Source organism: Dromaius novaehollandiae, chromosome 5 (assembly GCF_036370855.1).
Source record: "Dromaius novaehollandiae isolate bDroNov1 chromosome 5, bDroNov1.hap1, whole genome shotgun sequence".
NCBI lineage: Eukaryota > Metazoa > Chordata > Aves > Casuariiformes > Dromaiidae > Dromaius > Dromaius novaehollandiae.
The window spans coordinates 10,753,929-10,776,858 of NC_088102.1; the positions used below are offsets into that span (position 1 = coordinate 10,753,929).

The following is a 22,930-nucleotide window of genomic DNA, read 5'->3' on the forward strand; positions in this document are numbered from 1 at the left end:
ATTTAATGGGAGAAAGGAGGCATGCTAGCTAAAGCCTGTAGTGTAGTCCTCCTTTCTCCCATTAATAATATCTGATATGGCACATGGGCTTCTATGTCCTAGGAGAAAGTCCTGACTATAGTGTAAGGGTTACCTTAGGCTGACCAATCCTAAGGGCTGCCTGTAGACTCTTGACAGATGCATTTAGGGATGAATTACTGACCTAAACAAAGCAAAGAGCATGATTCCCCCTGAGTTTTAGTGATTTCCTGTTTCTGTTTATATTTTCAGTATCAATCCTGTGGTGTAAGCACAACTGGAAATCACTAGAGTAGGAAAGGGGAAACAACTGTTCAACACCTTTCATCATTCAGTTCTATTTCTTTAGTAGAGTCAGAAGGAAGTCAGTTGCTTTAGAGAAAAAATCTGGTCATTGCTCTATCTGGTGTCCCTTTCTGTTCCAGGGCATCCCTAAATTTGTGTGCTTAGTCTTCCAGGTGGTAAATGTAAGAAATTTGGGGAAGGCAAAACAGACCATTTCTCTATCCTTTATCTAGTTTATCTTTCCACAGTGGTACAAACTATAAAGTTTAACCTATCCAGAATTCTCTGTAAAAATGCAATTGGAGCCCTGATAGGAGATAACTGAAAATGTCTGATGGAAGAAAGATATTTACATATTTATATGTACCCACATATATATGCAGGCACTTACAGACTCTTAAAAACTCTTTAAAAATCTGGAAATGGACACCAAGCCTTCTTCAGCTATCAAATGCATTGCATCAGTCTGCAGGCTGTACAGCTTGAGATATACTTCATCCACTTTTCCAATGGCATGAAAAGTTTGCAGCCTTAATCCAAAAAATTGGTTAAACTCTTGGAACACAGGACAATCATGTCATTTCCCACCCCACTTCTGCCGATCCTCTGAGGCTATCTTACTTCTGCTGAACAACTGAGGCTCTCCATCTTTGGCACCCCTCCCTCATTATCCCCTAGGTACCTACTGATCTAATGTTCCAAGAGGAACTGGGGGAAGTCCTGCCAGGCAGCTTTATGGAAGTCACCCAAGAAGCTTCAACACCCAATTCCTGGATGATACTATTGGATCCTGTAGTAACCCTGCTTGGCTCCAGCTAGTCTGCAAACACAGCTTCAAAATAAAATCGAGACAACATAACCTCCCTATTGTGTCTTCCCCTCCCTCTCCTTCTAGAGGCAGTTAAATGTTGAAATGCAAACATATGGACTCTATAAATTCTTCTGCGAATGGGCCTGTGTTTAATATTCAGCTAAATCAATGGTTATCATTAAACAAATGACAGCACTAGAGCATAACCCAAATTGTATACAGGATCAGATCCTCATCTGCATAGCTCCATTTGCTCAGTGACACAAGGCTGATTTACACTAGCTGACAAGTCAGTCCTCTGGGCTGTTAGTGCAATCAGCTAACTGCTACAAAACGAACAAGGAATCCATGCTGTCCCCTTGCAACTCTTAAATAAGTGCTCTTGTATCTTGCTAAACGCTGAATGAAATGAGGTTTTAGTAACATTCGCAAGAGCAGTAAATGATAGCAAATCTCACAAACAGAGCATAATCAAGAATGTATCCACAGCTAAGCAAACCAGACTAAAACTGAAACAAAATACTGATGGAGACAGGTTTAAATATAGACTGACTCAAGAGCATGTGAAGAGACATTCTGCTGCTGGGGCAAATTGTCTTAGGAATATGAAAGAGGGGACATGTCAGAATAGTTTGCTATAATACATAAACAACAAAAAAAAAAACTCCTGACCTACTGAAGTTTAGTAATTAATGATAAGTCCTTATGTGGGACCTTCTGGGTATTTCCAAAGCTTTCTGAACAATAACAAAACTTTGGAGTACATGATGTTAAAATAAGTATCAAAATAATGATCTTCAATTTATGTCACACCATCCAAGGAGCTCAGTTCATAGCACTTTTGCTTGTGTGGCATATGACCAGATTGTCAAAAACCATTCTTACTGAGTGCTGCAGGGTACTATAACTTAAGTGATTCATGCATGCAGCTGTTGGAACTGCTTGCTGGGTGGTGAAAAAGATTCTGGTGCCAAGTGCTGATCTAAGAGAACTCGGATCTTCGTCAGATGTCTTGGCTCTAAGTAGTTACGGAACAACAGATGGTAGCACGAGTTAAGCAAACTGAGAAAACATTCTGAGTGGAGAAATAAAGTTAAAAGCCCTGAATCTCTCCAGAAAATACAGAGAACAAATGGGGAAATTTGAACTAGTTTCCATCTGCAAGTGATGTAGGCCACTAACATTAAAACATAGTCTTATTTTTTGACAGTAAGTGTGTCTGAAGGACTCATGAAAGTTTTCATTTAATTTGGACACAGGAGACTACCTAAGAAATTTAGGTTACAGAAATTTCAGATGAAGTTTGCACACTAAGCTGTATTTGCTCTGTAAAACACAACCAAAGACAATACCTGGCACTGAGGAAAAGACGAAGGACCCGCAACAGTTTGCGTCATTTTGCAGTAGATGGCAAGCACCAGCAGCAACGAAGGGACAGCATCGTGAGCTCAGATCATTTCTTCATTGAAGCAAAGGACAGCATTTCAGCAACTAATAGAACATTTGTCAGCATTAAGGTGGACAGAAATGCACAAGCCTTGGCTGTACCCAAGTCAGTAGTATCAGCACAGAAGGAAGAGAAAGGCAGGAGAAGATAAATGAAGAACAATGTGGAGTTATAATTCTATCACCCAGTAAGTGAACATATGAAAGTGTGGAGTAAATAGAGTGGGAGAATTGTAATAGTGGGGAATGAAAGTCCCTGTAATTTGGTTTCAGTAACTTCCAGTTCTTGGTCTCACTAAGACAATGCACTCAGTAGGCTGTGAAGAAAACGAGTCAGGAAGCACTCAAAGATATTTTCAGGAGTTACAGAAGCTCATATTGAACAGTGGTGATTGATAGTTGAACTCGCACACAAATGGATCAGTTTTCTGTAGAATTTCTTTACACCAAATGATTGCTGAATAAGAAAGGTGTTGCATTCATGTGAAAACCCGAACCATCTAAATACACAGGTGTCTTAACCAGCTGTATAATGATGATACATGTAATTACCCTCAATGAATTTCTCTCATTTTCAGAGAAAGGAGGACTTTTAGAACAACCTTGAGTTAAACTGCTCAGAAAAAAATGAAACAAGGAATGAAGGAAAAAAAAAATAACTGAGCACACTGGCTTTCTTCTTTTAACAAGCTTTTGAGACCATGAAAATTAATGCTGTTCAACCAAAAGGACTACAGCTCCAGGTTTCTTAGCTTGTTTTTACTCAGTTTAAAAATATTTTTAAATCTAATTTGTGGCAGTAAATAACCTTGGTATCATGGAAAGAGAAATCAGAACAATCAGATTACTCATTTAGTGAGATATTACTCAGTGCAAGAAAGCGTGGGAGAATCAAGCTGCTAAAATGAAACTCACTGAGCCTGAGATATATAAAAGTACATTAACATTTGTATGCAAGCTACTTGGTTAAAAAATTATTTCTTTAGGCTCTTGGATCTATGTCCTGCAGAGTGCTGCACTCTACAGCACAACCCAGCTAAACACTTAAGGATACACTTTAGTTTCATCATATGATTAGTTCTATCAGAGTAAACATGATGCTGGACATTGCCAGACCACATATCTATTTACCAGTTCCATATTTCTGGCCGTGGTCAGTAGTTAACGCTTAGGAGAACAGTAGAAGAATAGAGCAGGTCAAAAGTGTTGATGAGTTTTAAGAGTACCATAAGCTTATAAGTTCCTAAGTTTTCAAAAACACCACAGGGAATACATGAAGACTCAGCTTTATACCTCAAGGAAAATCATAAAATACTTCAGGTTGGAAATGTCGGAAGGTTATTAGGTCCAATCCCCTGCTCAAGGCAAAGACAAATTTGAAGTTATTCTAGGAGGCTCAGGACATTTTCCATGGGATTTGAATTAGTTCCAAGGATGGACTCTCAAATACCTCTGCAGGTAGCCTCTTCCAATGCTTACACCCTGTTGCAATAAAAAATATTTGCCTTATATCTAATAGGACCTCCTTTGCAATAAACTTACATCTGTTGCCCCCTGTCCTTTCACTGTGAATCTCTGAAAAGAGTCTGGCTTCTATCTCCTTTTAACACACTTCATTAGGTGATGGAAGACAAAAATGAATCTCCCCTCAGCCTTGCCTTGCCTTCTCCAGGCTGATTGAACACAGTTCTCTCAGCCTCTCCTTGTACATCCCTTTCCCTGGGCTCACTCATATCAATAACTTCCTTGTCCTGGGGAGCCCCAGACTGGACACAGTGCTTCAGATGCAGCATCATGAGTAGTGGATAGAAAGAATCGCTTCCCTAGATCTCCTGCTTATGCTCTTGCAAAAGCCCGACATGGTTAATCTTTGTCATAGCAAAGACACCACTGAGTCACACGCACCTTGTCCACCAGGACAACCAGGTCCTTTCCTGCAAAGCTTTTCTAACCAGCCTGCGATGTGGGATGGAGTTACTCTGTCCCAGGTGCAGGACTTTGCCCTACCTTTACTGAACTTCAGGAGGCCCCTGCCAGTCCATTTCTCCAGCTTGTTGAGGCTCCAGCTGCCACCCTTCAAGTATCAACCACTGCCTCCAATCTGCTATCATCCAGGAACTTGCTAAGGTCCCTTCTGTCCCATCATCCCAGTTATTACTGAAGACATCAGAATCAGTTCCAGTAACAACCCCTGAGGAAGGCCACTAGTAACCAGCTGCTGGTTGGATTTTGTACTGCCAACCAAAGCTCTTTGAACCTGGCAGTCCAGTGAATTTTCTGCCCACCTTGTAGTTCATCTGTCCAAACTATACCTCTCCTACATAGGTTCTACAAGAGTACTTGGGGTGACTGACTGAGTTGAAAGCCTTGCTAAAGTTAAAGTAAATGATATCTGCTGCTCTCCTCTCATCACAGAAGGCCACCAGGTTGGTCAGGCATGACTGGCTCTTGATAAATCCACACTGGCTGTTCCCAAACACATTCTTGCATTGGACATAACTTTTGTGAAGATTTGCCCCATAATCTCCCTGCAGACTGAGGTTAGGCTGACCAGTCTGTAATTCCTCAGACTGTCATCTTTGAAGATGGGCAAGACATTCACCTTTACACAATCATCAGGAATTTCCCTCAGTTGCCACAACCTTTCAAAGATGATAGGCAGCAGCCTGGTTAGTGATATTAGCCTGCTTCCTCAGCACCTTTAGGTGCTTTTGAAATTCCCCACCTAAAATTCTACTACAGGCATAGCAAACCCTATATGATCACATAAAAGTTACTTCTCATAAAGATGTGAAATATGCTAACTTAATGCAACAAATTGTGGAGTGCAATGCAATATGTTTTTAAAAGGAAAGAGCAATGTAACCTATGTTCATTCATGTATGTTACTGATATTATGTTACTGATACCTTAGGCCAAATTAATGTTTCTTTAAAGTTTACTTTAATGTTACACACATGATGTACAATTTTACTTTTCTCTTTGCAGACAGCAAAAAGGTCCATTTTGAATTTCGGGCTATGTTTTATACAGACTACAAAGTTCTTTGGATAAATAATTCTATCGATACAGTTTTTAAAGTATGGAAACATTTGTTTTGGACCTACAGACTAGGTTTCTCCTTTTCTTTTTTAAACAAACTAAAAATGTCAGCTCAATCATGACAGTATCAAACTATGATTAAGAACATAGGTGAGAATCTATGCAAAACTAACATAGTGATGCCACCTTGTGGATATAACATGAAACTGAATGTATGTATCTGCTATCATGTATGTGGATTCCTTCTAAAAACTTAAAGATAAAACACAACCATTCATCCTAATTCTCTAATCAGATTAAAATGGACTTCTGTACAGGGAGCCTCTGGCATTTTTTGCAACTCCAGTATAAATTTAAAGGCATATATATGGAGAACAGATCAGAATACTGCCTGACACATCTACATTGATCTTTGTATTGTTGTGCAGGTTTATCAAGTGGACATCTGGCCCACTACCTGCAACTCTATTTCTGTCAAAGAAATAAGAAATGGGAAAATATTAATTGCCTACAGAAATAAACAGACAGCACAACCAGTGAGAATGGGGTTTCTAATTTCAACTATTACATTTGAACAAAACTATGTAAGATAATAGTTACACGTATAAATCCTAAATTTTAAAGCAAATCCTGAAATCAAAAAATCTTTAAGTATATTACTTATCTCTTGCAAAGATCACTGGTTTTTAATGGAAATCACAACCATGAGAACTAAAAACCTGTATTTAAGAAAGTTAGCTATAAACTTTTGATCTCAGGAGCTGAGGTTTTAAGAAAAAAAACATAATGATGTTTTCTAATACTATAACTTATATTAAAATAGTAGTAGCTCAAAATGCAAGTTAACCATAAGAAGTATGACATTTGAGCATCTCTGGAGATTAATTATTTATGCAAAATGAAAAGTGATAGAAAAATTACATACATAACTAAGTGATAGTCATTAAAACATTATAAAATGTATAGTGAATATCCAGGCATTTTCAGCCTTTCTCTATTGCAGTTTTATTAATGTAAATTAGAAAGTAGCATTTAGATTGATTTTCTTCCAATTATCCATCCACAAGCAATGTTGGTCTTAAAATTATATGGCTTCTATTTATTTTCTAAAGAAACACTAATATTTTCTGAAGTCTCTTGGCTACTTTTAATAGGATAACCAATTTCCTTCAATATGAACAATAACACAATGTTCAAAGCTTTGCAGCCCTCCCCTGTAAATGTCAGTAAGTAAAAACCCTAAAGAAAGCAGGAAAAAAGCAGAAGAAAACCAAACATCAAGGAACAGGCTTTTTTTTTTTTTTTTTTCCCCTTCCCCCCTAGTCTTATCTGTTCTCACAAAAAAAGCCTACAGGAGAAAGGGTGATCTCTTGGAAGATCAACCAACCCACTCATATCTTATATCGCAGAGGACACATTTCACATCTACAAACAAGTAATACCCAAAATTATGCTACAAAGTTTGGCTATGCCATCTTTGCACTGCTGCAGCAGTTTCATTCTACTCATCAGTAGAGTGCTTCTATTGGATGATTTGAGGGTTTTTTCCCCCCCGCAAGGACAAGCCTATTTCTACAATAGACTGGGATCCAAGCTTAGTCTGACAATTTATGGGAAACCACGGTATAGAACACAGGACAAGCTTGATGTACACAGAATAATCTGTGGAGACATACTGCCATTCTCTGTATTATCTGGAATTTCCTAAGCACTGAAGATTTCATGCCTACGTACTCCACACTACGGAAGTCTTGCTGAAAGGTAAAGAAGGTACTAATATCTAAGAGACAACGTCATCTCTCGTGATGAAACAGTATTACAACCAACCAAAAATTACAGTGGAGCAGTATATGTAAGCTTATACACATACAGTGTAGGTGGGAGTTTAATATCAATTAAGTTTTGCTAGGATTTAATTTTTATCCACAGTCTGATCTTGTCAAAACACACAACAATCATGCTACTACTAGTATGGTTCTGTGTGGTGAAAGAGAGAAGTATGTATTATTTACATAGCGCTAGCATTTGCTGTTGTCTTACCAATTCACTTAGAGGCTCGTTGCCAGGTTTCAAAAGAATCAGAGCTGAGAAACTGAGGACAAAGATACTGTTTCCATTTCTGCTTTTGGGTTGCATACCTTCAGAAAAGATTCAGAGCATTTAAAACACTTCTAGATTTCTGCCATTTTTTAGTATCTCATGGCACAGATCAAGCAAAAATGTCTTATCCATATTGATAAAGGAAAAAAAAAAAAAAAAAAGGATCATCCTCCACTTGCACCTAAATAACTTCATTTTTATGCTCTGACCTGAAATAAAAATCTAGCTGCACCTAGTTATCATCTGCTCAGAAAGAAAAGAAAGGTAATAAATTGGTTTCAGCCTCCTACCCACTTGGACCCTGACTCACAGCCAAAGGAGGGGAAGAGGCTTCTAACAGCTAGGTGTTGGCTGTATTAAGTAGAAGAGATACTAACCACACAAGGGCACTGGTCAGATTTGCAACTCCTAGTATAAGATTTTTTTTTTTTTTAAGGGTTTCTGGACCAGCTGTAGAAATCATCTGTCTTGGAAAGCAAATAGGCTGTTGATCTGCTCCAACTACTATACAAGAATTGCTTACTGTTTGCATAGGACTGAGGTTATTTGCATACCCACCAAATTTGATCTACCCATCAAGATCACAGCACTGCTATGAGGGATGTATGTTACGGACACATGCTGTTAAAGGAAATTCTCAAATCTATGTAATCTTTTCACTGATGTTCTTCAAAGTATTGGGTGGTTTTGTTCTAATGCAGGTTGTAAACACCAGAGACTACTGAAGCAATTTACCATCTTAGATTCCAGATTTTCTTTTAAGAGCAATCTCTGAAGTCATGCATTTCTAATATTCACTGACATATTAGGCTCTAAGGAAATTGTTTTATCCTGATCTGATCAGCTTGCTTTCTTTGTAGACAAAAACTCTGCTCTTTAAAATTACTTCATCAGTAATTTCACCAGGCCTCTGAATAAGTTTACTATCCATCTGCAAAATCATTACTGCAGGATATCTTCACCCATCAATATGCTATCTCCTCAGAGCTTCCCTCTGAAGCCCATCCAAACTTTGATTTTCTGACACCTTGCACTGAAGAGGAGGGGAAGAATTTATATTAATAATAACAGAACAAAACACAACAAAAAAAATCCTGCTTATTTAATAAAACAGACAGCTTGTCTAGTTCCAATATGCAGTCCTAAGAGTACACAGTGTACAGCTCTGTGACCAGTGACAATGGACAGGGCCTTTTGAATAGGAGTTAACAAAACAAAGAGAAAAGCTTTGGACTTCTCACTTGGAGAGTCTTCCCTTTTACAAGTTTTTTGGTAGGCAATATAAAAAGGTCTAAAAATGGTCCCATTTCCTACCACTCACTGTTCATCTAAGAACTACAGAACTAAAGCAGGAGCTTTCCTCAATAATGGGATTGAAACACAAGCACATGAAAAAAATGTTCTCAGATCTTCTGAATCTACAGAAACAAAAAAAGTTGGTAACCATTAAAAAAAAACCAAACTATTTATGGGTATGATGCACCATCCCAACGCAGAAGTTTTCCATACTATTACGTGATTTTCCTGCTCTACCCACCCTAATCTCTAACCATTTCCCTCCTGATTCTCCCTCATTTTTTTCCTTCTAACTCTTTATTCTGCAAAAGGTGTCTGCCCTAATGAGCAAGCCTATTTCAAAGGGGCTGGCTAGAGGATAATAAGTAAGAAATTTAAGCCAAGAAATCCATATCATTGTTTACAGAGCACAGCTTTCTATGAAATACAGTGTTGTCTAAATGAGCCAAAAACATATCTATCAACTACTCTGAAACACAAATCGTTTGCAAACAACCTGCCTCCTCTCTCCAGGAGCCTGGAAACAAAACAGTACTTTCAGTTTCTCACCCTCAGGGGAGAACAAGGAAAAGTAGATACATACTTAAAGGTTTCAGTTTGCAAAATAAACCTAACTGAAAGACATTTCCGTTCACTGCTCAGAGCTTCAAATGAAATACAAACAAACTTTAAAATTTGTTCCTAAAAGTAACATTTAAACACAGTAACCTAGGGATGCTTCCCATTCAAGAAAGCTCAGCTTTATGTTTTAAGCTGCTTACCATAGAAACAATGTTTTTATCTGCCCTATGAAACCTGGTAACTGGGTTGTGCCCTCATTCTGTGTTAATCTATTGTAGTTTTGAAAAAAGATAGCCAGTACTTCGAAATTACTGCACACACTGACAGTTTCTACTGCTAGCTCACCTGATTTACTTATTCAGAATTTCTCATGTAGATTTTTTTGTTTGTTTGCTTTAGCGGTGGGGACAAGATTTGTTTTACAACTGCTCAAAATCAAGTCTATCAGCTACTACAATAAGTAAACTTTCCCCTTCTAACTGGCTACAAAGTAGGCAAAACAGGGAAACAAACCACGGCATGTCACATAGGTGATGATGATGTACAAATGGTTGACTCAGTAGTAAAGCAACCCACCGAGGATACCCTAAAGGGCACAAACACTTCCACAGCATCTCTAGTTTGTTATGCAAGGTATTATGCTAGGCCTGAAATTGTGTCATCCTGCTCCTAATTGCTTGGCTTTGGATGTATGAGGTACAATCTGCAACTACGAAGGGTTGCTATTCAGCAATGGGTGTCATACCACCCTTTGTTAAAGGATTACTATTCTGTTCAGCCAGCTGCAATATTTATTCTGAAATTCTGAAAATATGCAATATGCTTGCAGCAGCTTATTAAATAGAAAGGATTAAGATGCATTCCTACAAGTGAGAACTAAGTCTCTCAACTGAGCTAGCATTACAAGAGCCATTCCTCTAAAGAGGCAATTTCTGCAAATTTAATGAGTGAAGGGTAAGAATAAGTTACTTCATACAAAATATAACAATTTCAGTTGAGAAGACTGGGAAGCATGAGCAATAGAGTTTGCTTTGGGAATTCAGAGCAAATAATTTAGAAAATGGAGCTTTAGCTATGAGTGCCATTAGAGGCCCCCTCCCCCCCATCTTTTTCCTACAGTTTGAAATCAGCTATTTAAGTCATTATTTTCTAATGGTAAAAAGCCCCCCCCCCCCTTTTTTTTAAACACAGTAGCGTAGCAAATGAAAGTTACCTTGAGAGGCTTTCCAGTAGCACATAAATGATAGTCTCACTCCTACAGCACAAAAAATACTAAGCAAACAGGTCTCTGCAACAAGATCTGAATAGACATTGAGGACTGAGCTGGTTTGTGGAGATGTATTTTTGAGCAAAGGTGGTGACCATTTTTCAGATCACTTCATGAGCTATTTTTGAGGGCATACTCAGGAAAATACAATGTTATACAAATTCGCTGCTTCTTAAGAAAGAGACCTTGCAAGGAGGGTCCAGCAAAACTCATCTTTGACACTTAAGTGTTGAATAAAGGTTTTTTGTTCAGAGGCTGATGCATCAGTGTTATTTCTACAAAGTTGTTATGGAAAGAACAATCAAAACATTCAAGCTGCCAGTAACCATAAGATGTTTGTGAAAGTTTATAAAAATTAAAATAGAAATCCGCAATTTCTCTTTTTTAAAAAAACCTTTAGGTTTGGCCAACTGTGCCAGTTAGCTCACAAATGAAAGGCTGTGCATCCAGAAAACATACACTTACATGAAAGCACAACAGGAACTCCTGGTTTCTATTCTAACCCACAAAAAGAGTGTCCTGACATGAGCAACAAGTGGAGAGACACTGAACAGATGTTCTGGATTCTATAACATAAAGATTATCAGCCAAAAAAACAAGAGGACCACCCTTCAGATAGACATATGACATACCAGGAAGTTGACTCAATCTATAAATCCTCAAAATATAAAAGTTTATTTAGCTACAATATTAAAAAGTACATATAAAGATATAAAACACAGAAATTCCATAATTAATTCACATGCTAAAAGTATTAATTGACGAGCCACAAAGAGACTTCATGAAATTTATGGACATCTTATGGCTAAGGAATATTTCATCAAGTTTCAGACCTGAAATATTGAACAGCCATTGCAGAGAACTTGTTCACCAACATCACCATAACTAGGGAAAAAAACAAAACCAAAAAACAAAGTCAGAGTGTCTAGTGCTTCTGGATTACAAAGAATGTCCTTTTCTACTATCAACTGTAACCACAGGACTCTCACACAACACTCACAATTTTGCTTTATATTACAAGGCTATTAACAATGATGGCAAAAAAACTTCAAAATTAGTTCACAGGAGTGTATTCATTCGTCATCAGCCTGCATACTATATTGCTAGCAGGAAAGCAAGAGGAATTTTTTTTGTCTCCTGGAACATTTAACTGAGAAACTGAACTAGACTTACACTAAGATTGATAAGATTACTCCACACAGGCATTTTATTTTCCATGTTTCAGATAGCTTCACTACAGCTAATGCAATACAAGAAGTACTTAAATCCATTAAGTGGAAGAGCTAGATATCTGTTGGGTCTTCATACACTAAAGACAATTTTCAGGGCATATGTAATTAAAAAAAAAAAAGAAAGAAGAAGAAGCTTGAAGAGTTTGTTAGGTACTTACTCAATAATCGAGCACAAAGAACAGGTAACTGTGTTACAGGAGCTGCAGAGCCTGCTGCAGTTCTGGCATACGAACTGGTCGCACTGTGTACATGCCTCCTTGATGTCAGCCATTCTTACACACGTGGAACAGGCTTTGGAAACTCCCACTGGTGGAACTGCTTGGAAAAGACGCATTTAAGAGCGGATGCACTTTATAGCAAAACAGAGAAGTTGAAAAAGCATCTAAAAGTTCTCTAAGAGCAGGAAGAGCATGCTACCTCCCCTCACTAGCACAGTTGTAGTGAGTTGTGCTTTGAAGAACACAACTGCAGACAAGAGCATACAGCTCACTTACAGCTTTGTCTTTTTTCCCCCTTCAATAACAAGGCTGTTCAGTTATCACACAAATCATACATACACCATTGTAGCAACAGTTTCTAAACCTTTAAAAACTTCTTTAAAAAAAAAAAAAAAAACACACTACAAAGGGAACCACAATCCCTCTCCCTGGGCCTGCAGGCCTTGCTCGCCAACAGCACGGGGCAGAACGGGACTCCTGGCCACGGAGGGGCCACTCACCCTTCTCCATGGCCGCTGAGCGCCTCAGCAGTTTCCCGTCGTGGCCGATGAGCAGCTGCCCGCTCCAGCGGCGCCCCGAGCGGGTGTCCTGGGCCTCTCCGCCCGGCTCCGGCGAGCGGCTGACAGCGCCAGGGCCCGGGGCGCCGGCGGGCCAGGCGCCCTCCATGTACGCCTGGGCGCCCCGGAAGAGCAGCCGCCGGGTCCTCTCTGCCGGCGGGAGAGAAGAGGCGCGTTACAGGCAGCTACCGCCGCGCCGGGGCCGGCTCCGGCCAGCGCCGCGGGGCAGCCGGGCTGAGGGAGGGGGCGCCGCGGGGGCGGCGGTTGGAACGGCCGTTAGAGGCGGTTGGGGCAGCACTGGGGGCACAGGCCGGGCCCGGCGCGCCGCCTCCCCCCTCCCTCCGCCGGCCCGCCCGCCTCCTCACCGAAGACCTCCCGCCGGTACTCCTCGCCCCGCACCCCGCGGCTCAGCTCGCGCAGCCCCACGCGGGTCTTCAGCTGGAGCGGGGCCGCGTCCCCGAAGGGGCAGGAGCGCTTCGGCATCGCGGGCCCGCGGCGGGGGCGGCAGCGCAGCGGAGCGCAGGCAGGAACCGCCGTGGCGGCGGCACCGCCCCCGCCCGCCCCCCTCCACAGGTAGGCGCGGCACGAGACCCACACAGCGACAGCAGCACTGACCAACCGCAGCCGCCAGCGCCCGCCTTTCTCCTATACGTCATCTCGGCTTCTGGCCAATGGGGAGGCGGGGGCGGGGCGAGGGCAGCTGGGTGCGGGAAGAGGAAGCGCGAGTGTGGGACGGGGAGCGGCTGTGGTGAGGGGAGGTGGGTGGGAAATGGCGGCTGGGAGTGAGGGGCCGGGGCACTTGTCCACAGGGTGAGCTGGGAGCCGGGCAGCCCCTCTGAGGAGGCTGTGCGGGAGGATGAGCGGGGAAAGCTGAAATCAGCTTCGTCACCAGGGAAAAAAGCCAAAGTCTCCCAAGTTTCCCAACTTCGTATTTTTGTAATGCTCTTTGCAGGGAGTTGGGCTCGCTTTGTGTGCAGCGAAACTTTATTCTTACTTCATTTTCTTAACAAATCTCTTAATATATGAGGGGTTTTTTTTGTCTCTCCGTAGTACTTTTGTCAGCTGGTGGCTTTGATATGTGTTACTATTCTGGGCATTGCTGAGTATGTTACTCACGATCTCTCTTAATGCAGCTTAATTACCTGGCATCATTTTTATTCAAGCACCTATTTCTTCTTGCAAAGAGCACTGCAAGTTAAAACAAAACCAGATTTTGAAATTCAGGCTTTTCAATAAACTCTCCTGAAACTTGTTAGCACTTTATACTCAATTTTCCTCTGTAAAAATCTTGCATATTGTTTTTCAGTTTCAGGTAATTCTTCCTCAACCTGCTCCTGTCAAAATTTGAGGTATCTAAATGCCCTAGAACCAATGAAAATGTGCACAGATGTAAGAGTTTACTTTTTAAAAACAGGCATAGAAACTCATACTAGCCAGGGACCCTTGTCAGTATCTGGTACTAACAAAAGTAGCTTTGCTAGGAGCAGTTCACTAATGTTTCAGAGACTTTCTGCTTCATTGTGTAACCTGAAAAACTACAATTAATTCTCTGTAGGTAAGCTGTATAGCAGTCCACATATAATGATATATTTTAAAAGCATCACATTCAATTCCAAGTAGCCATCAGCCTGTATATGTTTTGAAAATTTGTTTTCCTTAACGCAAACAAGACCTTTAAAACTGGTGTTGGTGATCCTGGCAGAGGTGCTGTGATTTGTCTGGTTTTGTACTATTCCAAGAACAATCGGTCACAACAGTTGCATTTTTTTTTCAAAGAAGTTTCTGAATTCAAGCTTTTTCCTGTTATGTACATGAGGATTCTGGACAGAATCGTGAACAAGTATAGGAGTGATTTTTACATCAATGAGCACTGAAATGATGTTTCTTTCCATTAGTTGCTGAATCACTGGTGCTACTAGGACACAGGGACAATCACAATGATTTCATACAGTTTAATGTTACTTTTTTTTTTTCCTGTAGGTCTTCTTGATCAGCCTAGCCCTTGCGGTCTGTGGAATGGAAGCTATGGTTGTAATGCACAGTAATTTACAAAAATATCTTCTGTGCTGCAAGGTCTGCCTCTTGCCAGATGTTCCTTGACTGTGAAGAACTCTACTTTGGCTTCTTATGCCTGTTCTTGCAAATGCATTCTTAAAGATGTTCGGTGGAAAATATTCCACTGCACATTGAAAACTCATGGTCTTCTCTCTATTTCTGGGTAAGGAAATGTCTTTGCAAATTATCACTAAATATATGCTCTGATGTCCCTGAAGCTCTCTGGGGAGTATGGATGAATCAAAATCTAATCCCAGTCAGATTGCTGCTGCCTTTTAGGATAGAGAGCACTAGATCACACATTTCATTAAGATGGCGTAAGATAAGTATGGATGAAGTTCACCTGTTTGAGAACTGGATGAGATACAAAGAAAAAAGTTAAAAGCGCTGTTCCGCGTGTGACAAAGAATGCTCTGAAACTCCGATCTTAGCATATGATATAGTTTTGAAAGGGAGCAGCATGTGCTGTAGCAGTGCTGCTGAAACTTTCACTGAAGGGTAAATTTAAGGGCACTTTCCCCGAGGGCTGACACATGACATTGTCAAGATGTTCTGCTATGATTACATTTGCAACACGCCACCACCACCACTCCACTGCAGGGCAAATGCAGAAATCTGTTGCAGCAATCTGAGTCAGCCTCAGGTGGTGACACCTCTTCTTTAATTGCTTTGCAAGCCTCAACCTTAACAACATCTGTTACTGATCAGATATTTTCTATTTGGAATCTAAAAGGCAGAATAATTCTGTTTTGTCTCCATCAGCATAGCTTATCATCCTATAAGGAGGGAATTGGTTCATCTGCCAGTCAGGATGATTGCCGAGCATTTCATTAATTTCATAGCAGTAAGCTTTGAGGAAGATTCATTGGTAATTTGGAAGAAAGGCTGAGATTTGATCTGGCAAAGCTTGCTGGCATTGAGCATTCATGAAAATTAATGCTGACAATTTCAAAGTTAATTAATGAATTTGTGTATTATGTTACACAGCTTCTGAATATGCAAAATCCCCAAGCAAATCCCAAACCACTAATAGTAATTGTGAAATATGATAATTTTGGTTTATCCTTGAAAACATGTTTGTGAAAGAAAACAGGAAATAAAAATGACACAATCTTTTTCTTGCTACTTTACTTTTCCTGTGCCTATTTGTGAATATTACAGACAAATGGCCTGGTTAATGGCTTTCTAACTTACAGAACAAAGAAAATTGCGTTAGAATTTTGTTTAGCATTTTCTATTTCCAGTAAGCAAATTTCAAAAGCTAAATGGACTAGACCATAGTTATAGTCTGTCTCTCCTAATACTCCATTTCTGCCAGTAGGAGATGCTTCAAGAAAGGGCACATACAGAGGGCTTCTGGTCCTAGTTTACCTTTGTTGCTTCTAGCAGTTTAGAAATCTTTGGAGCCAGGAGTTTCATCTGGATCATAGTGTCAGTAGACCCATTCTTTACGAGTTTGTCCAATCCCCTTCTTGAAACCAGAAACACATTTACTTTCTTATTTTGTCTAGCAAGGTCTACAACTTAGCAATATGTTTATTATTTGAGAAAATGCTGGTTCTGGTTTGTTTCTGGTATGCTATCTGTTAGTTTCATTGGGTGTCTCCTGTGCCTGGTTTTATGAAGAATAATGAATAATCATTCCATATTAGTTCTCTTCGTAACATTCATGACTATAAAGACATCTGCCATATATTCCTCATTTATCTTTTATTCAAGCTGAAACTTTTTGTCACATTGAAGCAGGCCTTAGCAGTGTGCCCCAGCCCACATCACCTGTGCCACATCCTGGTGCACAGCATGGAAAGACTTGAAGACACACCGTTCCTCTGGAAAGCGACTGAAGTGTGTGGGAAGGGAGGGAGCCCTGGTGTGCTCCAAGAGGACCTCTGCATTGGACGATGGGGGACTACGTGATTAAGTATAAGCAGCATACCTAACTTGTAGTGTATGTACAGCCACAGATGTCCTTTTCTGTACCTTTCGTATCCTACAACACACTTTCTGAAGTTTGGTGGCCGGTATTACAGCTGTGGGCATGATATGAACCCGGGTAGCATAAATCTAAAGATGATTTCTTCTTGGTTCCTTCCCTAACAATTCCCAACATCTGATTTGTCATTTTTATTACTACTGAGTACTGAACTGATGTTTTCAGGAAATTATTCATAAATGACTCCCAAGATGACTCCCCTGAGTGATAATCACTAATTTAGAGCCCATCATTGTATATATATAATTGAGGTTGTATTTCCCCCATATGTGTTACTGCATACTGCATACTGACATTGCCATTTTATCGCCAGTTTAGTATAGTGAGAGCCTGGAAAACACACAGCTGCAGCTCTTCCCAGTTGGCTTTTAGATTTGACTTTTAACGATAATTCAGCAAACACTAGTACCTCACTGCTCACCCCCTTTCTCAGAATATTTATAAATTCATCAAATTGCACAGACGTCTTGCCAGAACCTTCCTTTACTGTGAAAATTGACCATTTATTCCTACCATTTGTTTCCTGTCTTTTAATGAGATACTAATATGGGAAATTCTTTGCTCTTGTTTTGTGGCAGATGGTTTTTAAAAGAGCTTTTTGTGAAAGACTTTGTCAAAAAAAAAAATTGAAACTGTAAGCACATGTATTATTTGGATCACTCATATCCACATGCTTATTAATTCCTTCACAGATTTCTAAAATGTTTTTGAGACATGTTGACCATTTCCCAATTTCTCATATTTATTCTCATATTTATCCATGTGTCTACTAAGTCTAGTCTCTATGAGACTTTCTACCAATTTACTCAGCGAGTAAGTGAGGTTTACTAGTATATATTCCCCAGGATCATACTGACCCCTTTGTAATAATTGGTGTCACATTCCTTTGGCTTTGAGACCAACACATACATCACATTCAGACCTGTACTACAATACACTTCACTCACAAAAGGTACAGATTTAGATTTTAGACCCCAATAAGCAATGAGAGAATTTAAAAGTTTTGTTTCTGATCCATCTGTAACACAAATCATGCTAAATGTTTGCTATCAGCCATGCTTCCAACTACCCCAAAATATAATTTTGTAGTAGTTAGAACTAACCAAGTACATGGGAATCAAAATCACAGACATTGTAAATCATAGACATTGTAAATCTAAGCTGGATGCTTTCTTAAAAGAAGAGCTTACCTTGTTTGGAAAAGAACAAACTGAGGAAAATTCTGCCTTCTGTTTTAAGCAGGGTATCAGACAAAATATCCAGAATGGCTGTTTTGGCTTTGTGAATCTAAATATTCATCAGCCTTCAAGCTTCACATCAATGCCTCATTTTGCAAGCAACCTTTACCTTTTAACATAGCAAAGTATTCCACTTTAGGAGTAGGTGAAAATCCAGAAGATTTTACTAACTTTTAAACTGTTCTAAATGCCTAAATATTGGATTCTCTTAAGCACTGAGGGGGGAGCTTAAAAATATTTTATCTTTCTTTCTAGTTTCCTTTGTGCCCAGGCCTTCCCCTCCATGTACTTGTAATAAAAAAAATCCACATTTATTCTAGTCTTTCATTATTAGGTCATTTAGAAATAAATTGAAACACTAGGAGGTGGAGGTGGAACACTGAAGAACAGTCGAGTAGCTGTAGAACAGTGGTAGAACAGTAACAGAACAGCTTAAAGCTGTTCCCTTTCTTCTGTGTCCTTTTATTTTCCTATCATATTATAGCATGTCAGCCTTAACAGTCAACATGTTCCCAATTTATATCAAAGGGCTAAACATGATTCAGCCATTATCTGTTAGCAAGTGCCAGAATACAGTTGCATGTGATTTTACTATGACCAGTTGGCAAAATAGTTCATGTTCTAATCCTGATGAATTATTTCACACATCAAAAAGGGTTCAATAAGCGAATGATGGGCAGAATTAAGGACTGGCTCTTGAAGCTTGCAGTTACTGGCCAAAATTCTGCCATCTTGGCATGGTAGCCAGTACGTGCTGTTAAATTAGCGTGGCATGGATGAATTTCATAGCATGTTACTATTCTGTCAGCTATGAGATACAACATAGATGTTCAGTATAGTTCAGTAGATCAAAATACTTGAAGGTCCCACTTACGCTAGAGGGCACTCTCAAGACTGTAAATTATTACTGCTATTAAAAAGATGGTATTGTTCTGCTGACATAAAAGATTTACAGGGGGCTTCTTTCCACATTTGCTTTTTTTTTCCTAGCCTTTCTAGTTGTGTACCTTCATTTCTTGTGCAGACAAGTTCTTCTTATTTTGTCTATCTCCAAATTATTTTAATCTATCAAGAAAAGAAGAAAGCAACCAACCTATGCATTTGGGGATGAAACTGTGAGCCTGAGCACACTCACCAAGCAAACACTTAATGGATACTGAATTAGCAGTTCATTTCCTCAGTTATTCCCTCTAAGAGCCCAGTTTTGCATGTCCCTGTGTTGTGCATGGATTTAGGAGTTTCGTATAACCAGCCCACTGTGTCAAGTTGAATGAGTGTCTGGATATGAGAGCAGTGCTATGCCCACATCTGCCAGCTGAGCTCTGACAATGATAACTACCATTACGGACCTCATGTGATGGCAGGATGTTTTGGTTTCTTCCTCAGCGGGTGACTGAATATTTTTTATATCATTTTAGGTGACTGTCCTAAGAATTCTTTAAATCTGTGTCCAAGAAATTATTTGGTATGGACTTACCTGTGAGAGGCTAGAAGTACCTGGGCCCTTTCACTATTCCTGCACAGTATAACACACTTTTTTCACATGGCATGGGAAGAGCTGGGCAAACTCCCTCCCTCCACATTGCAGCTGCAACCAGCCTTGCTCTTGTTATCATTTTGTTGTGGAACAAATCTTTGTTTCAGGACAGCTTTGTATGTTTTGTTTTGCATGCTTCTCCTGTATTCGTTCCCCGTGGTAGCCATTTAGCTGGAATAACTCAAGGTACATCAATTCATCTCAAAAGGAACTGTGTCAGCATATACTGGCAAAGAATCTGGCTCTCTGCACTCACCATGTATAACAAACGATTCCACAGAAGCAGTGTTTATTTTAAGTACGTGTGACTGTATTGTCAGTCCTGTATATAGAAGGTCTCTGTCTGGAAAACAGAAACTGCGCAGTCAAAGGGAGTCAGTCTCTGATTATTGCCAGAATAACATGTCACAGCTATAGTTACAGTAACCATCGCTAGAGCTAATGTGGAAATTCTCTTTGTATAGCCTTTTAGGTGGAAATCTGTTTACATTGTGGAGTCTGCACAGCACACGTTCTATCTGGTTGCTCTTTACTGAGTTTATGTGAGTGGTGTGGTATAAGCCATAAAAGTAATGTTCAGTCTTAGGCCTACCATTCAGGGTGCTAATTAACAGAATGAGACTTGTGCTGCTGGCATGTTTCCCCAGAATAGAAATCATCAATACCTTTTGCACAGAGCTCAGACATTCATCAGTATCAGCCTTGTGTTTTTAATGATGTTGTCTGATGCAAATCAATCCCTAACAGACAAAATGTCTTACTCCATTTGTAATCCCTTAACCAGCTTATTTCTTTTATTTCTGTGACCTTTTCTTCTTGTATTAACATTCATTATATTATATTCTATACATTTATGCTCAATACATTTCTCCCACTTATATGCAATCTCTCGTCTTTTGCTCTTCCTTTTTATTTTTTTTTTTCTGTATGGGAATTTCAGAGAAGATACTGATGTGAGAGATAATCATATTTTCTTTTCTTCCGATGGATCTTTCATGTCTTCAAGCTTGGGAACATCTCCAGATTGATCGCGAAGATGTTCAGTACTGTCTCTGTCTCTAATACTGATTCTTTATCACTAAACTCTACAAATAAACTACCATACAAATACATCACCACTGAAATGGTGCAAATGTAGAACTGTAGAATGATTCCTCTTTAAGACTGGTATTGAGTGATGAAACAGAGTATCCTAATATTCCTCCTAGCTCTTCAAAATTCACTTCAACGTTCATCCCAGACACTGGTAATTCTTTGGGCCAAGTTCAGCACCCAGCTGTGTTCTGCATCAGTTTGTTGCTGTTTTATTCTAACTTCAATTTTTTCAGCAATGTTGGAGATGCTGCTTTGTCAAGCCTCTATTTATTTCACTATCCAATACAGGCAAGTAAAGATCATTGAAGGTATATTCATATTTTGTCTGCAGAATGTATATTCCTTATCCAGAACTTAAAATCAGTGGACATTTTTACACTGTCTCCACAAATTTCCCTTCAGCAAATGCGGTTTGGTTTCTTAGCTATTCTTTCCAGTAATCTTCTTTAGAAGCTTTAGATAGAAACTTAATGCTGTTCAAACTATGTTTTCTCTGGTATAGATATGTTTACAGCCTGGTTGGTATAGAAATGAACTGCATTCCAGAATTCTGAAAGAAGGGGCATATGCGATTGCAAGTCAGGAGGAAATGTTTTTAAAAAGTCTTTCAAATTGGTAGCAGAATCATATTATTGGAGAACAGAAAATGTAATACTAATTTTTAAGGAGGCAAAACAATTATGCTGACAACCAGAGGCCTGACATCATAGTTTCAGTAGTCTGCAAGACTCTAGGAATATTTTGAAGGGAAGGCTCGTTAAAAACATGGAGGCAAATGCAAAACAGGATAAAATGCAAAATGGACTTAGCAAAAATAGATGACCCCTGAGTAACTTATCTTTCTTTGAAAATGGCTGATTTTGTGGACACAGGAAATACAACAGCTATAACTTATGTAGACTTCATTAAGCATTTGATATAAACCATGCAGGGAATAATTAGTTGTAAGTTAGGGATTAGTATGAAGTGAACAAGGAACTGGTTAGTTGGAATGGCTGATATTCAAAAGCTATGTCAGTAGTGCAGCCCAACAGGAACAAATCTGCAAAGCAGTTGGTGCTGAGGACCCCATATCCACACTACAGATGGAGGGTTACTTCTGGTCTTGTCTTGTCTGGCCCGCTCTAGTGAACTCTGATTAGCACCTGGAGCATAGTGGAGACACTGCTAGAGAGCATCCCTGGTTTAGTTTCATCCAAAATGAATCTAATTTCCATGCTGACACCACTCCATAGTGCAAACCCGAGCAGAGGCAAAGGGGAGAACTGAGAGATTTGCACTAGAATTGCAGTCCTGATCTGAGCTAAAACATTAATGTAGATCCATCCCTAGAAGAAGTATTGTTTGGAGGTGAGTTTCAATTGAAGAAGAATTAGGCTTAGTTAGCAGTTACGTTAAAGTTTTGTCTGATTAAAGGCAAAGATGAAGATGCATGATGACATCTCTGCTAAATGTAAGGGCAGTGATAGTTGACTCTATTCTCTAGTCCTTAATAAACAAATCACTAGTCCTCTGCTCAGGGTATTTTAAGGATTGCAGCGACCACCAGATACTGTCTGGAATACTCTGCCACTTATCAAGCACTGTAAAGGTATCTCTTGAAACCTAACACTGTTGTCTGAGAAACTATTTAGAGGTCTGTAGTGTAAACTCTGGTGTATGTACTCAACTTCTGAAAGGTAATGCCTGTCAGAATAAGGATACGTTTTCTCAAGACTGCAAAAACATTCAAATACCTGAGTGTTCTTTTTTTCCTGACAAAGACATGTTCTTGACATTTATGGATACGGTGTAAAAATCCATACTATTTCCAACCTTTTGAAAAATGCAGCTGTTGCCCAAAATTTACTACATTAAAGGAAGCTATAAACTGTATGTGCTTACAGAAGATCTTGTTTCCTGATATTTTTGCATACAGATAGTCTCAAAGGGCTGGTGGGCAAATATTTAATGCACGGTTTCTGTTGCAGAACTGAACAGATATTAATTAATAACACACAAAGGTATTTTAGGACAAATGATTTCCTGTAAATATAGCTGATTAAAAGGCTAAATCTTGAAATCCTTATTCAGGCTTTGTTTTTCAATGCCTCACTCTATTGCTGACATCCACGTGGATAATTACTTAACTTAAATTTGAGCAATATGCAAGGGTTCAGCTAGCCCCATTCCAGAGTAA

The 22,930-nt window shown here is 39.6% G+C and overlaps 1 protein-coding gene and 1 long non-coding RNA gene across 2 annotated transcripts; one reads left to right on the forward strand and one right to left on the reverse strand.

Moving 5' to 3' along the window:
* Nucleotides 1–11,478: 11,478 nt before the first annotated feature.
* SIVA1 (SIVA1 apoptosis inducing factor) lies at nucleotides 11,479–13,452 on the reverse strand. Its single transcript, XM_026112529.2, has 4 exons — nucleotides 13,199–13,452; nucleotides 12,777–12,983; nucleotides 12,217–12,373; nucleotides 11,479–11,711 (listed from the first exon to the last, which is right to left on the reverse strand). The coding sequence occupies exons 1-4, from the start codon at nucleotides 13,314–13,316 to the stop codon at nucleotides 11,654–11,656; spliced, it is 540 nt and encodes a 179-aa protein (XP_025968314.1). The 5' UTR covers nucleotides 13,317–13,452; the 3' UTR covers nucleotides 11,479–11,653.
* Nucleotides 13,453–13,531: 79 nt separating this feature from the next.
* Nucleotides 13,532–17,340, forward strand: LOC135328444 (uncharacterized). The gene is made up of 2 exons (XR_010389303.1): nucleotides 13,532–15,051; nucleotides 16,632–17,340. It is a non-coding gene; the product is annotated as an uncharacterized LOC135328444 (long non-coding RNA).
* The last annotated feature ends 5,590 nt before the right edge of the window (nucleotides 17,341–22,930 follow it).

Excerpts from the sequence above, each read along its gene's own strand:
- SIVA1 (XM_026112529.2), bottom strand. The coding sequence starts at position 13,316 with ATGCCGAAGCGCTCCTGCCCCTTCGGGGACGCGGCCCCGCTCCAGCTG. Across the intron at positions 12,984-13,198 it reads GTACCGGCGGGAGGTCTTCG|AGAGGACCCGGCGGCTGCTC; the intron begins GTGAGGAGGCGG and ends TCCCGCCGGCAG. Across the intron at positions 11,712-12,216 it reads TCTTTGTGCTCGATTATTGA|TTATGGTGATGTTGGTGAAC; the intron begins GTAAGTACCTAA and ends TTTTTTCCCTAG.